At 41.4% G+C, this 14,486-nt stretch overlaps 1 protein-coding gene across 4 annotated transcripts in view; it reads left to right on the top strand.

The window, feature by feature from the left end:
• SEF (HIT-type Zinc finger family protein) overlaps positions 1–14,486 on the top strand; it is a 66,944-nt gene that overhangs the window by 23,383 nt on the left and 29,075 nt on the right. For all 4 annotated transcript variants that reach the window (XM_087665830.1, XM_087665828.1, XM_087665829.1 and 1 more), the window contains exon 3: positions 1,786–1,925. In XM_087665830.1, coding sequence (XP_087521956.1) covers positions 1,821–1,925 — 105 coding nt within the window. In that variant the 5' untranslated portion in view covers positions 1,786–1,820. The remainder of the gene's footprint in view (positions 1–1,785; positions 1,926–14,486) is intronic.

The following is a 14,486-nucleotide window of genomic DNA, read 5'->3' as shown; positions in this document are numbered from 1 at the left end:
ATATTTTTCTTAGAGTCTCAATGGATCAGTCGAGTGCTATCCTTGTGTGTTCACACCTGTATAAATTTATACACACGGAGATTAAGTGACTTTACACCCGAAGTGACTTTACACCCAACATCGAGCACATACCTTCTTTGTCTAAGAGGGTTGCTTCTTGGTGGTTGACCGATGTCTATGCTTCTTTGTCCTGGGTTGTGTTGGTGTTTTGGGAGCCTTCTCTTTGGCTTGCTGATGCTTGAGGGGAACTAGCACCAGGTTCCTCCATTTGCTGCGTAGGGCTTCTATGCATGCCAGTGGTATGCGTGCCATTGCTTGGACCTCCAGTTGGGGGAGGAGGGAATCCCACTGGCTGAGAACTAAAGGAGAGGATATTGGAAATGCCATGCAGAGGGGTGGCATTATTATAGAAAAGAGGATTACCTTGAATCAATTTGAATGATTGCTGCAGGTTTTCGAGATGTGATGCCACATGGGCCATTGATTCGCTTGATCTATGTTGCCCCTTGATGCTTCTGTTTTGTCTCTGAATGTCCCTATATTTGATCCCGGATCCATTACCGCTCATTAGAGGATCAAACCCATTTAGGAGATGATTTTGCAGGCTTATGTGGGAAGATAGGCCTGGAAACAGGGCTATTGCTGACATGGGGATGAAGGGGATTGATGTCGAAGTGACCAGGCCTTCACGCACACACGTATAGAGACAACACTGATTAGCAGGTGCAACCTTGCAATTTGGTCTCGTTGGCAAGGAAAATCCATTGCAAATTGGTTATTCAGCAAGGAAAATCAAGTGCCATTTGATCATCCATCCATTGTCAACGGCAAGGAATCAAGTTCTCTTTTCTTCAGTACATCTGGTAAGCCTCCTGATATCCCTTTGTACCTCAATTTCAAGTTTAGAAGGCAATTTAGGTCCTTCCTCATGTGACATGCCCCATTCACAAGGCATCCTGCAGAATGTCACAATCAGATTCTCAGGCTGTGAACTACATCAATACTCACAAAGGTATTGTTTTGCCTCCCACCAAGATAGTGCTGGAGAGTATCCAGACTAGCTATGTTTCCCATGGTGCCTTGCCTCTCCACTACCATGCTTCTCTGCTGGCAACAGCTTAGAGGCCCAGAATGTTCAAGTATTCTAGCTCAGATGATGGGGCGTCCTCAAGTGCTCGTGGAATGTAGGAATTGCTTCTTCCATCACTTTTTTTGCCCGTTCCGTGTGATATAAAAGGCTGCTTTATCTGAACAATCACAAGAACCAACAAATAGTCTGTACCTCAGCCATTGCCAAAGGCTGAAGATAAATATCAGCAATATGTGGGAGACTTAGAGATGTAGACATGCATCATCAGATTAATTGGAAACAAACTCTTTGTAGGTTTTATAATAGATGATCTCATGCATTGGCTAATGCATGACATGTAATATGAGCTATGGCTCTTTGCAAAATCTGGTCTGCTAGGAATTGTTTGGTTTTTGGGAGGAAGGTTTACTGCATAGTCGATCCTTCAGAATAAACTGTTGTGGATACTATTTTGGTCTAATAGTTGATTGGTACAGTAGAATGTTTGAATTTTACTTTAAGGTGATATGCCTACCTTTGTATATGATAAACTGCTCTCTTTTTCTTTATTAGAACGTGTTTGTTTCTTGTTGATGTTTTATGTCTTTGTAGGAAGTTCAAGTTCAATGGAAAGGGTTAAAAACAATCATGCTGCTTTCTGTTTTGATTTGTCACTAGCAGGGGAATTAACTTGATGCTGCTGCCTTTCTCTGCAGTTTGACTTTTCAGGTGTTTCTCTCTCTTCCTGGTTATGGAAGATGATCCCTTCAGTTCAGGAGGAAGATCCTCCACTAGGATCCGCAAAGTCACTGCAAAGATGGGCTCTGCCCTTTCTGATGCCAACAATCGTTCTCAGGTACATGGCTTTGTGAGCTTAGCTTCACCATCCTTCACTTAGTGCACTCGCAGACTTTCATATTTTGCTACTGTTCACAACAAGCCCACCCTATTTTGCATGGCATCTCCTCCATCTCTTGACATGGTGGAGTGCTTAGGTCATCAGTGGACCTGCTGTGCACTTAATGAAGATTTTAGACCTCAATTTACCTGTCGACGAGCTTGTTTTTAACTTCTGAAAATTTGCAGTTTGTATAATTGCATAAAATATTTGTGCACCAACTGATTGACTGACTGTGTAGGGCTCATGAGATGGAGGAGGATTTTAGTGTGTCACACGGATGTGAAATTTTGAGATGCTTTAATCTTGGTGATAACATTTCATTAAGCTACTAATCGAATGTACAAGGTTGTTTAGCACATGTGATGTACATGGCAGTCATTTCATGGTTATAGACCAAGGACCTTAAGGATGTAGTGGGTGTCAAAGGCAAAAGTTATGATAAGTTATACCAACTGGGCTTTGGTTGTCAACTCGTGGTTTGACCCTAGGGCAATTCGTGGTTTGACCTTAGGGCAAAAGTTTGGCCAATAAGTATCAGTGGTAACACTAGGGATTAGCATTAATGAATTAATTAATGCTAGTCTAAAGGTCAATAGAGCTTGGGGACCACGCCAAGTTGTAAATGGCCTCACCAATTTAATTATGGATGGGCGACATGTAATTTTGGGCAAGGTCAAAAGGGTTGAAATTAAGTTTTAGTATCATTTAATTTTGAAAATTAATTTAATGGGTGGATAATAATGAAGTTTGTGTTTAGAAGGCTGCTACTTAGCGAAAATACCCATGCAAATTGAGAAAACGTTTTTGGGGCTTGGTCTCAACCATTCAGATTAGTTTGCAGCTGGAGGAGAAACGAGAGAAGGTTGTTGGTTTATTTTTTGAGCAGAAAGCAGCAGGTCACAGCAATTGTTAGTTATTTGCAGCCATCAATAGCTCAAACCGTGGACAACAAGCTAAAAATGTTGGTGCTGGGCAAGATGTAGATCTTTTAAGGCATAATGAGACCGAAGACCAGCAAAGTAAAGAGGAATTTGATGACTAGTTTAAGAATCGGATGTGTACAATAACAAATCCTTTTGTTGAATTGGCAAAGGATTCTCAGTTCACCTGATTTTTGAATACTCCAAATAAGAAGAACAAGGGCAAGAAGAAAAAATCATCTTCTACTTCGGGATAGCAAGATGCAGCAAAGGCAATACCAAAGCCTTCACTTGAATCTCCCAAAGAGGCCAATGAAGCGATTCAGGTGGTACCTACGAGGCAAGGACTGTAGATGCAAGGCCAATATGGAAGTACCAATCCAATGGATGCTATGGTGTGGTAGCTAGGATACTTTGGTGGTAGCATGATTTTTCATGCTATGGTTGGATAGGGACTGTGTAAGGGACTGTATGGCATAAATCCTTATGGTATGCAGCAGCCAATGCATGATATGCAAGGTCGAATGTATTTGGGTATGGCTGGAAATATGCAAAATCCTATGTATAGCAACATTCGCTTGATGCTTGGGGCAGAAAGTAGCATGTTTGGTAATGCATATGCATCCCTGAATGTTTATGGGGGTCAAGGAATGCGTGTTGGTCATGCAAATGCTCTGTTTGGTATTGGTTTGATGTAAATTCAGCAAATGCACCCTTTTTGCAGCAACCAGTACATGACAACTTGACAGCCAAAAGGGCAACAAAAGACTATGATTAGAGTGGAAAAACAATGAAGTTTGAGTCCTTTAATGGTGCACAAGATAGGCTAAATACTTTGACTTTCATTCAATAATGTGATGCAACCTATTAAAGGGGAAACTTCACTGAATCCTCAAAGATTCAAAAGGTAGCAAGGGGAATGCATTGTAGTGGTGATCCGCAGGTACAATTCAAGCAAATGTTTGCATCGAATTGGTTGATAAGTACCTTTGAGCTGGACATCATGATAGCTTGGAATGGAACAAGATGGATATTAAGGAATGCAAGAATTTGGAGCAATACAGTAAGAAGTTTTGGGATGCATTGCTGCTCATCACTTCTTATTGCTTATACCCCTTCACGAGCAAGTGGAAAAATATGTTTGTGGGCTGCATAAGGAAATCAAGAATTTGCATTAAATCCATCGTGTCTAGTATGTCTCGGCTCATAGAGACTGCTGTTACAACAGATGTTTTGTTGTGTTGAAAGGATTCGGGCTTCTTAGAGAGTAGTTAGAAGCTAAATAAAAACTTCTTTAAGGTTGAGAAAAGGGGCAGATCTGAAAATTTGCTTGAAAAGAGGCCAAAATAGCAAAGAAATGGCTTGAAAACATTAGCACAACATAGGGAATTGATGGTTGCAAATAAATACTTTATTTGTGAATAGAAGGGTCACATCGCAAGGACTATCCCAATAGACAATGAGCTGAAAAATCAGAAAATCAGGGAGATTCCAAGGGAAAGAAGCCCAAATCATCAATGGGATTGGTGTCGGATGTTGTGTGCCAAGACAGCTTTTAGGATACCTTTTGGATTCCATGAGTTTCTTGTCATGCCTTTTGGACTTAAGAATACTTTTGTCACTTTCAATTGGATGATAGATTGCATCTTTAGGCCATATAGAGCATTTATGGGTACTTTTTTTTTAATGACATGATTGTATATTCAAAGAATGAGACAGAGCATAGAAAGCATTTGGACATTGTATTCAATGAGTTGCATAAGCATAGACTGGTTTTATCAATAACAAGAAAAGTGAATTTTTTTTGCATGAGACTTGTAAGGACACATTGTATTCGCTGATGGTATTTATGTAGACTCTACAAAGGTTGAGGCAATACGCTCATAGCTAGCTTTGAAGAATGTTTATGAGATCCGTAATTGCTTCGGCTTGTATTCTTACTATAGGAAGTATGTCCACTACGGCAAAGATCCTCCATTCCAGTGAAGGCAAAGACCGATGGCGGGTTCGGCTTCCACTTCTCTTCTTTTTCCGCTTCATCAAAATCTCGTTTTTCCAGATTTTAGGTGTTTTTAGCTTGTTGTCCACACCCCTTTCACGGAGGACATCGCAGTTTTAGCTGTTCCTTGCTGTCATCTACAGTCTAGCACCTGTTTCTAGTTTTCCACCCATAGTTTGCAGCTGTTTACAGCACAACGACTATTGTTGATCACTCTCCATTCAGAAGACAATCTCGTTTTTGCAGATTTCAGGTATTTCAGCTTGCTGCTCACACCCCGGACACGGAGGACATCGCCGCCCAAGCTGGCCATTGCTGTCTAGAACAGTCTGGTGCTTGTTTCCAGCCTATCACACATTGTTCAGAGCTGATTTCAGCATATCGACTACTGCTGCTGTTTTTTTCTTGCATTTTTAGTCTCTCTCTCTCCTACAGGCTGTCTTGCCAGCGTTTTTAGTCTTTCTCTCACCTGTTGTCTGCGTTTTTAGTCTTTCTCTCTCCTGATGCTTGTGTTTTTAGTCTTTCTCTCTCTTGCAAGCTATGTTGCCTACGTTTTTAGTATTTCTCTCTTCTCATCTGCATTTTCTACTGGTTGTAATCTCTTATTGCTGGTCACATTCTCCTTCTACTGGGAGCTCACTTTCAGCCCTTCACTATCCTCCCATCCCTTGAGGTGGACAATGCGGTTCGTGCTTCACAATGCCCTCACACTCCTTGAGGCGGACATTGCGGTTCGTAGTTCATGGTAGCTGACCTCTTCCTTCTTCAACAAGGCACACTGGTATTCATGGCTTCTTTACCAATAGATGATCAGACTACTGGGTGCTCCTACTGTGGCATCACCAGACATATAACCGATGCTTGCCGACTTCGACCCTTGCTCTCCACCTCCGAGAGTATATGCGTCTTCCACCAAGCACTCCTTGTGCCACCTCTCCTTTTTGGGCCACAGAGATTGTTCTGCATCGACTATCAAAGTACTATGCTCAAGGCAATAAGACTCATCCGATGTGCACTAAGTCCTTTCGAGCATATGAAGGATCAATTGGCGCTATGGTCTTCTGGAGATTGTCGCAATGCCAACGGCAATCTTCTCCCATTTATTTTCGTGTACAGTGGCTACCACGGCCTGCGGTTCTGTAGTCCGCTCCATCGAGAGACAATGATTGTTTGATACCGTCTCCTCGTCAATCCCTCCTGAGAGAAACAGTTCCTGCTTGACTTCTTCCTCTTCTTCGGCTACCCAGCCTATTCCACTGAGAGACAACGACTGTTGCCCATCTCTTGCTCATTCTGAGCCCCACCCTTTCCCACCCTCGACTACTTAGGTTCGAGAGGCTATCTCTGGGAGCTCTTCGGCACCCCAGTTACCTTCTTTAGCACGACCGACGGCACTTCCTTCGTCATCAGACATTTTGGAGTCCGTGATCCATGAGTTTTTGGATTCCCTATCTACTTTAGAGGGGGATTTAGAGGCGGATGTTATTTCTTTGCGCTCAGAGGGGGCATCTACTTCTTCTTCGACTTTAGTGGTGACCCCCTCTACCTCCCACCTCAGAGGGGCAATCTACTCCACATTAAGTTCTTACCCATCCTCTTCTTTCTTGGGTTTGCTATCTTCGACCAATCATCTCTTCTACTGATACCCAGGATCTTCAAGTGCCACCTAGATCGAGACCTCGGAGGTTCAACCGCGACTTGGTGACGAGGCCTTCGTATTCCTTCTAGTATGGATGCATGGAGCTAGTGGCTTCTCTCTCGAGGTTGAGTTTCGGGTTCTCCAGTTCACTCTATCTACTGTTCTTTACTACAAGTTTTCTTTGTGGTGGAAATCTTGGATCTTAGGGGTCCTCTACATTTTTTTGCCTTGGTCACTTGGTCAGCATGGAGCGACCTCCCGAGATCGAGTATGAGATATTCTTATGGTTCTCGGCACCACACAAAGTCGAACATTCCTCCTACGCATTGCATGTTTTCATCATCTTTGTTCTAGGGCACTTGGGCAAGTGAACAATTTCCCCACGAGGGACACTGTCCAAGTGGCACTTGTTGTATGAGCATTCTTCAACATGTAGCATTGCATCTCCACCTCACTCTTCTCTTGTTCCCCTTTTTGGGCCTAAGAGAGGGTGTCGAGAAATCCTTCACTCTTCACCCGCAGTTTGCATTTTTGCATTTCTGCGTTTTGCATCTAGGGTTTGCAGCCCAAAAAAGGGGCGCCATCCTAGACCGACTATGTCTATTTATAGGCCACTCTCTCATTCATTCCTCACGGTTGATTCATTTAGTACGTCACCTCTTCTCTCCAGCCTCTCCACTACCTGCACACCCCTTCAGGATGACATTGCGGTTCGTGATTCGTGGCTATCTTCATTATCTTCCTTGTGCTACAACACCCATGTTCCCTTGTATCACATTCACTCCATGATTCAGATTTTCATAACTTCATTCATCAGAGTTTCTTCTCTCTTCTTTTCTCTTCTTCATGTTTGCCGAGCTCACTCTGTGTTCCTATCCGCAAACCCTACTGTCTCGCTCGTACATCATCTTTTGACAAAAGGTACCACACATTTTGTAGACTAAGAATAAAATTTTGTAGGCTTACTGTTATGTGGAAAACTTAGATGTAGCCTATGGAAAGATAAACTATACACTTAAGAGATCACAGGAAAAATAAAAGAAGGCAGTTGATCGCCATAGAGGTGCTCTGCAGTTTTGAAAGGGCTATTTTGTATTGCTGCGTTTTGCTCTGCAGTTTGTAGAGTATAATTTTGTATTGCTGCGTTTTGAAAAGGCAAGGTTGAAAAATATGAAAGGAAGAGAGAGTTGTATTGGAAGTTAAGTATGAGATACTATGGGCCCTTCTAGGTGATAGAAAATATGAATGATGTGGCCATATCGACTGAAATTACCACCACATTGGAGGATACACAATGCCTTTTACGTCAATTTATTGAGGCCTTTTCGTGAAGTTTCAGAAGTATTCACCAATGGATGCAAAATGAATGAAGGATGACTTAGTAGATCATCCTGAGTTGTTGTACCTTTACCTAGATGCCTTTTAGTTAGAGTTGACATTGATTTGTGTGCAGTCAGGTTTAGCAGAGCAGGGGTCCAGAGCTATGCATGATGCTCAAGGGGGACGTAGCACTTCCACTCTACCAATTTTGGATAGCTTTCGTACGTAGTGGATCTTGGATGTATTTCGTATGCATCCAATGCACTATGTTGACTGTATGTCTATCATGGGGTCACTACTCAATGTACTAGTCAGTTTGCAATGTATGGAGATGAGTATGAGTGTGACCCGGGCATTGAAACTATACTTTTGCATAAGCTTATGATCAATTTGACATGAGTTTTTGCCTCAGTTTTGAGGCAAAATTCTGAATTGTTTCAGCTCAATTATTGATCAGTTTGAGAACCATTTATGATCACTTTTTGGATCAACTATGCATCAGTTTTTTGCGGTCAATTTGTGATCAGTTTGGGCCACATTTGTAGCAATTAGTGATCAGTTCTCAGGTCAGAAAGCGATCAGTTTATGATCAGATTGTGCTTAGTTTCCAATGGTTTATAGTTGGTTTCATGGGCAGCATCATGTTAGTGAATGCCATTGAGAGTTTTAGCCATGGTTTATATTGAAAATATGCTTTTCTATGTTTGATAGTTAGAATAGTTGAGAAACATGAGTTATGGATGTCCCAATGGGTTTCTAGCAACAGTTATGGATTGTTTCTCAGTTTTATCTGATGTTTATGCTAGCTAGAAATTTTTAGCAGGTTTGGGGCAATGTTGTGATTGGTGATATCTTATGAAAATCCCAGTGTAGTATGCTTTTCCTTTGGCATAGTACAGTGCAATCGAGGACCAAAGGATGTTTAGCACATGTGATGCACATGGCAGTTATTTCATGGTAACATGCCAAGGACCCCAAGGATGCAGTGGGTGTCAAAGGCAAAAGTTGTGTTAAGTTATGCGAGTTGGGCTTTGGTGGTTAGTTGGTGTCAATATTTATCCTAGGACAGTTGTTTGCCTGATAAGTATTAGTAGTGATGTTAGGGACTAGCATTAATTAATGCTAGTCTAAGGGTCAATAGAATTTGGAGAGTACTCCAAGTTGCAAATGGCCTAGCTTTTTTGATTCAGGATGAGCGTATTTAATTTTCGGTAGGGTTAGAAGGATTGAAATTAATTTTTTATTTAATGACTGGATAATGTTTAAAATTGAGTTTAGAAGGCTTTCACTTAGCAAAGATACCCATGTGAACTGAGAAAACGTTTTTGTGGCTCAGTTTGAGGTTTTGTATTAGTTTTCAGATGGAGCAGGAGAGAGAGAAGGTTATTGATTTATTTTCTAAGCAAAAAATAGCAGACTACAGCAAGTGACAGCCATCTAGAGCTATCAATAGGGCAGAACGCAGCAGGAGAAGGTCTATCAAGGGTTGGCAAAAATATTCTAGTGCTTCGAGGTTGCAGGCGAGACATGTATGGCTTTTATGAATACTATAATTATCTGGGAGAGTTTACAACTTGGTAAAATTAAAAGATGGATTTCTTTTGATGGAGAATAAGTTATGCGTTACTAAAGGTTTCAGTTTTAAAGTAATGAAAGAATGTCATGTGGCTCCTTACATGGCTCATTGTGGTATTTTGGCCACAACCAAGGTACTTCAAAATGTGTTTCTTTTGGCCAAGTCATCAAGAGACATTGAAAAATTTGTCAAAGAATATATTGTGTTGGATTGCCAAAAGCTTGCAAGGCTTTTGCAACTCAACTGAAACTAGTCTTCCTTCTCAGATAGGGTGGTAATTCCCTGACTAAGCGCTCAACTAGAACAATCAGCAAATGAGTATAACTTGAAATGCACAAATTACCTTAATAATCTTGGATATTGGACAACCTGTTGGTCCCAAAACTGGCGTCTCTTTCGGTATTTCTTTAACTTGATTGCTAATGGAATGAGTACAAGCTGAGATTCACAATTTTCTTTGCTATTTCAAAAAGCCTCTTTATTGTAGCAACTATCAGCAATTAATTCAGGCCAATTGCCCCTTGATTTTTCACCCACGACTTGCACAAGCCCCAAATTACAATGAATGAGCTGACATTTGAATTCCTTGACAATTACACCAATCTCAGGTGCTGAATTCAGTATACGATGCCTTCACCAATTAGCATGGGTCCTAAGGTGGCTGTCAAATCCTAATTTATGTAGAAATTTAGGGTTTACAATAGAGATTCCTCTGCTCTCCACCAAAGTTGGCTGAGATATGCTCAAAATGATTGAGATCCCTTGAGAATGGGTTGAAGAAGATAAGAGAAAGCCAAGATGAGAGATAATTTGATTTTCTTCTTGAGAAAATCTTAAATTCCGCATGCTGTTTGCTTCAACCTGCATTTAATGGAGTCATCTATTGTCAGGCACCTCCAAACTGGTGTCACTTGATAAACAATGCTATTGTCAGCTTTTGAAAGGTAACTCCTTGCTGTCCCCTGCTTGTTGAGACCCCTAGATGATTGTCTGCAACAGTAAATTGTTGTTCTCTGATTAGAAAATGGACTAGCAGCTCTCTTTTCTCCTCTCCCTATCTATAAACTAATTGAATGGCTGAGATCTAGTTCCCTAAAACGTTTTCTTAGTTTGCATGGGCATTTTGGCTAAGTGGCAACCTTCTAAACCCATTTTTAAGCATTATTCAATAATTTAATTAATTCTCAAAAATAAAGAATTTTGAAATTTAAATTCAGTCCTTCCGATCCTATCTAAAATTAAATGTGCCGATCCATAATTTAATTGCCTAGGCCATTTGTAATCTGAAGTAGTTCCCAATCTTTGTTGACCCTTAGACTGACATTAATTAATTAATTAATACTAGTCTCTAGTGCCACCATCAATATCTATTGGCGAAATAACTGTCTCAGGGTCAAAACTGATAATAATTGTCATGTACATCACATGCTAAACAACCTTGTATATTTGATTAATAACTTAATGAATCTTATTAGCAAAATTAAAGTATCTCAAAATTTCAAGTTCTCTTGACAGCAATCATTACCAATTTCGAGGCAATCTTGGGAAAAAGTTGCTATGGATTTTATTTTTGGCTTGTCAAAATTAGTAAATAGCAATGATATTGACAGGTTTAGCAAACAAGCTCATTTCATTTCAATGAAGAAGTCCATCAAGTCTCAACATATAGCTAGAATATTTATTCAACAAAGCATTAAGTATCGTGGGTTACCACGATCCATCGTGGATGATAGAGATCCACGAACAAGTAATCTCTTTTGATAAGCTCTTTTTAAAAATTTGGATATAAAGCTTATTTTTTCTTTCCTTTATCATTCTCAAATAGATGGCCAAAGTGAGATGGCCAATCTAACAATGTTGGATATACTGAAATGCTATTGCTATGAAGTCAACCAATAATGGGAAAAGTATTTACGTTTGGTAGAATATGTCTATAACAATACAGTTCATACTTCTACAAGTAAAGCACCATTTGAGATCATATATGGAAAACCATTCTTACTATCTATTCTCAAAACAAAGCATTAGATATTTCATACTGATGAATTCGTGTGTGATATGGATATAGGTTTTGCCCAAGTTAGATAAGCTATCAAAAGATCTCAAGAAAAACAAAAGAAAGCAGCATATAAGCATCAAAGGCACTTGATTTTACAAAAAGAAGACTAGGTGTGGCTGAAATTTGACAAAGCTCATCTAAGAAGCTTTAACAAGCTTTCATTCCAAGTCACTAAGATGGCAATAAGAAATTATAGACAATTTCAAGTCATTGAAAAGATTAATAATGTTTTTTATGCATTACAACTTCTAGAGCATTAGAGAATTTAGAATGCTTTTCATATCTATCTCTTGAAGGGCTTGCACCAATTGAAACTTGTAATTGAGAATCCACCTGAAGTAGACGAACATGAGAGATACTTCAATCGGTGCAAATAATCTTTCATATGACTTGGAAACGAGGAAGAAACATTTTTAGAAAAGTCATTTTGAAATTTAAAAATTACGTTCATTTAGATTTTAAATGGATGCTACAAGAATATTTTAAAAACTCTCTAGAAATACTTGCAGCTTATGAAGAAGATATAGGATCAAAAATACTTTAAGCAATATCGGACGTTGTGGTGTCGAGAACCATAAGGATATGTTTGTACTCGATCTCGGGAGGTGTCTCCATGTTGAGCAAGGAACGAAGGCAAGAAGAAGAGGAGCAAGAAGATGTAGAGGATCCCGAAGATCCAAGATTTCCACCGGAAAGGGAACCTGTAGTAAAGAACAATAGATAGAGTGAATTGAAGAATTCGAAACTCAACTTTGGGAGAGAAGCCACTAGCTCCGTGCATCCATGCCAGAAGGAATACAAAGGCCTCGTCACTAAGTCGTGGTTGAATCTCCGAGGTTCCAATTTAGGTAGTATCTGAAGATCTTGGGGATCAGTAGAAGAGATGACTGGTCAAAGACAGCCACCCCAAGAAAGTAGAGGATGGGTGAAGAACTTCATGTGGAGTAGGTTCCCCCTCTGAGGTGGGAGGTGGAGGGGCCCTCGTTGAAGTCGAAGAAGGTATCTGGGGTGCCGAAGAGGTCCCAGAGGTAGCCTCTCGAACTTGAGTAGTGGAGGGTGGGGAAGGCTGGGGCTTAGAATGAGCAAGAGGTGGGCAACAGTCGCTGTCTCTCAGTGGAGCGGATTGGGTAGCCGAAGAAGAGGAAGGAGTCGAGTAGCCATTGTCTCTCAAAGAAGCAAACTGACGAGGAGACGGTATCAAAGAATCACTGTCTCTCGACGGAGCGGACTGCAAATCCGTAGGTCGTGGACGCCACTGTAACCGAAAATAAGTGGGAGAAAACTACCGCTGGCATTGCGACGATCTCCAGGAGGTCGTAGTGCCAATCGATCCTCCATGTGCTCGAAAGGACTTAGTGCGCATCGGATGCGTCTTATTGCCTTGAGCATAGTACTCTGATAGCCGATGTAGTACGATCTCTGTGGCCCAGAAAGGAGAGGTGGCACAAGGAGTGCTTGGTGGAAGACACATATACTCCGGGGGGGGTGGGGAGTAAAGGTCGAAGTCGGCAAGTATCGATGGTGTGTTCGGTGATGCCACAGTGGAGCACCTAGTAGTCTGGTCATCTATTGGTAAAGAAGCCATGGATACCAGTGTGCCTTGCTCAAGAAGGAAGAGGTCAGCCACCATGAACCATAAACCGCAATGTCCGCCTCAAAGGGTGTGAGGGCAGTGTGAAAGCACAAACTGCAATGTCTGCCTCAAGGGGTGGGAGGGTAGTGGAAGGACTGGAAGTGATCTGCCAATGGGAGGAGGATGCGACCAATAGTAAGAGGTTGCAACCAGTAGAAAAACGCAGGTGAGGAGAGAGAAATACTAAAAACGTAGGCATCAGGAGAAAAAGACTAAAAACGCAGGCATCAGGAGAGAGAAAGACTAAAAAATGCAGGCAGTATAGTCCAACCTGCAGGAGAGAGACTAAAAACACTTGCAGCAAGACTGTGATGACGTGGCAGACTATACAGTAGTAGGTCTACACAGGAACAGTAGTCGCCTGGCTGGAATCAGCTCCAAACTGTGTGAAGAGGGCTGGAAATCAGCACCAACTGATGGAGACAACAATGGACAACTTCGGCTGAGATGGCCTCCGCGAACAAGGTGTGGGCTGCAAGCTGAAACACCTAAAATCTGCAAAAACGAGATTTTAATGTAGCGGAAAAAGAAGAGAAGTGGATGCCGAACTCGCCACCGGTCTATGCCTTCACTGGAGTGGAGGATCTTTGCCATGTCAAAAGATGACGGGCCAGCGAGACAATAGGGTTGGCGGGGAGGAACACGGAGTGAACTTGGCAAACATGGAGAGAAGAGAAGAGAAGAGAAGAGAAGAGAAGAGAAGAGAAGAGAGAAGAAACTCTGATGAATGGAATGATGGAGTTTTGAATCATGGAGTGAATGTGATACAAGGGAATAGGGGTGCCGTAGCACAAGGAAGATGATGAAGATAGCCACGAACCAGGAACCGCAATGTCCTCTTGAAGGGGGGTGAGGGTAGTAGAGAGGCTAGAGAGAAGAGGTGATGGACTGAATGAATCAGCCATGAGGAATGAATGAGAGAGTGGCCTATAAATAGGCATAGTTAGTCTAGGATGGCGCCCCTTTTTGGGGATATAAACCCTAAACGCAAAATGTAGAAACGCAAAAACACAAACTGCGGGTGAAGGGTGAAGGGTTTCTCAACATTAGGTACTAGGTGTCCGTGGTTTGTTTCAATAAATTCCTGTGAAGGGGGAGAGGCTGGTTCTCCTCTTAATGGTGTCGACTCTTTTCTCCCTCTCTCTCTCTCTCTCTCTCTCTCTCTCTCTCTTCTAATTTTGATAGTGATAATTGATTAAGTTGGTTAAGTTTAAAGTACTCTCATTCTCACGCTCTTTTCCGTGCTTATAAGTGTTGCCGCTTGATCAGACATGACAATGTAGTTATCTTCAAAGCTTTGGCTCCGCTTCATCAACTTTGTTTACGTAGCATGATTTTGTGCTTCATCATTATCTTCTATGTTTAGTGAG

Source organism: Lygodium microphyllum, chromosome 24 (genome assembly GCF_053477565.2).
Source record: "Lygodium microphyllum isolate KBCC chromosome 24, Lygodium_microphyllum_v1.1.10, whole genome shotgun sequence".
In the NCBI taxonomy this organism is placed as follows: Eukaryota; Viridiplantae; Streptophyta; class Polypodiopsida; order Schizaeales; family Lygodiaceae; genus Lygodium; species Lygodium microphyllum.
The sequence above is the reverse complement of the archived record's forward strand: the minus strand, read 5'-3'. Positions and strand labels throughout refer to the sequence as shown.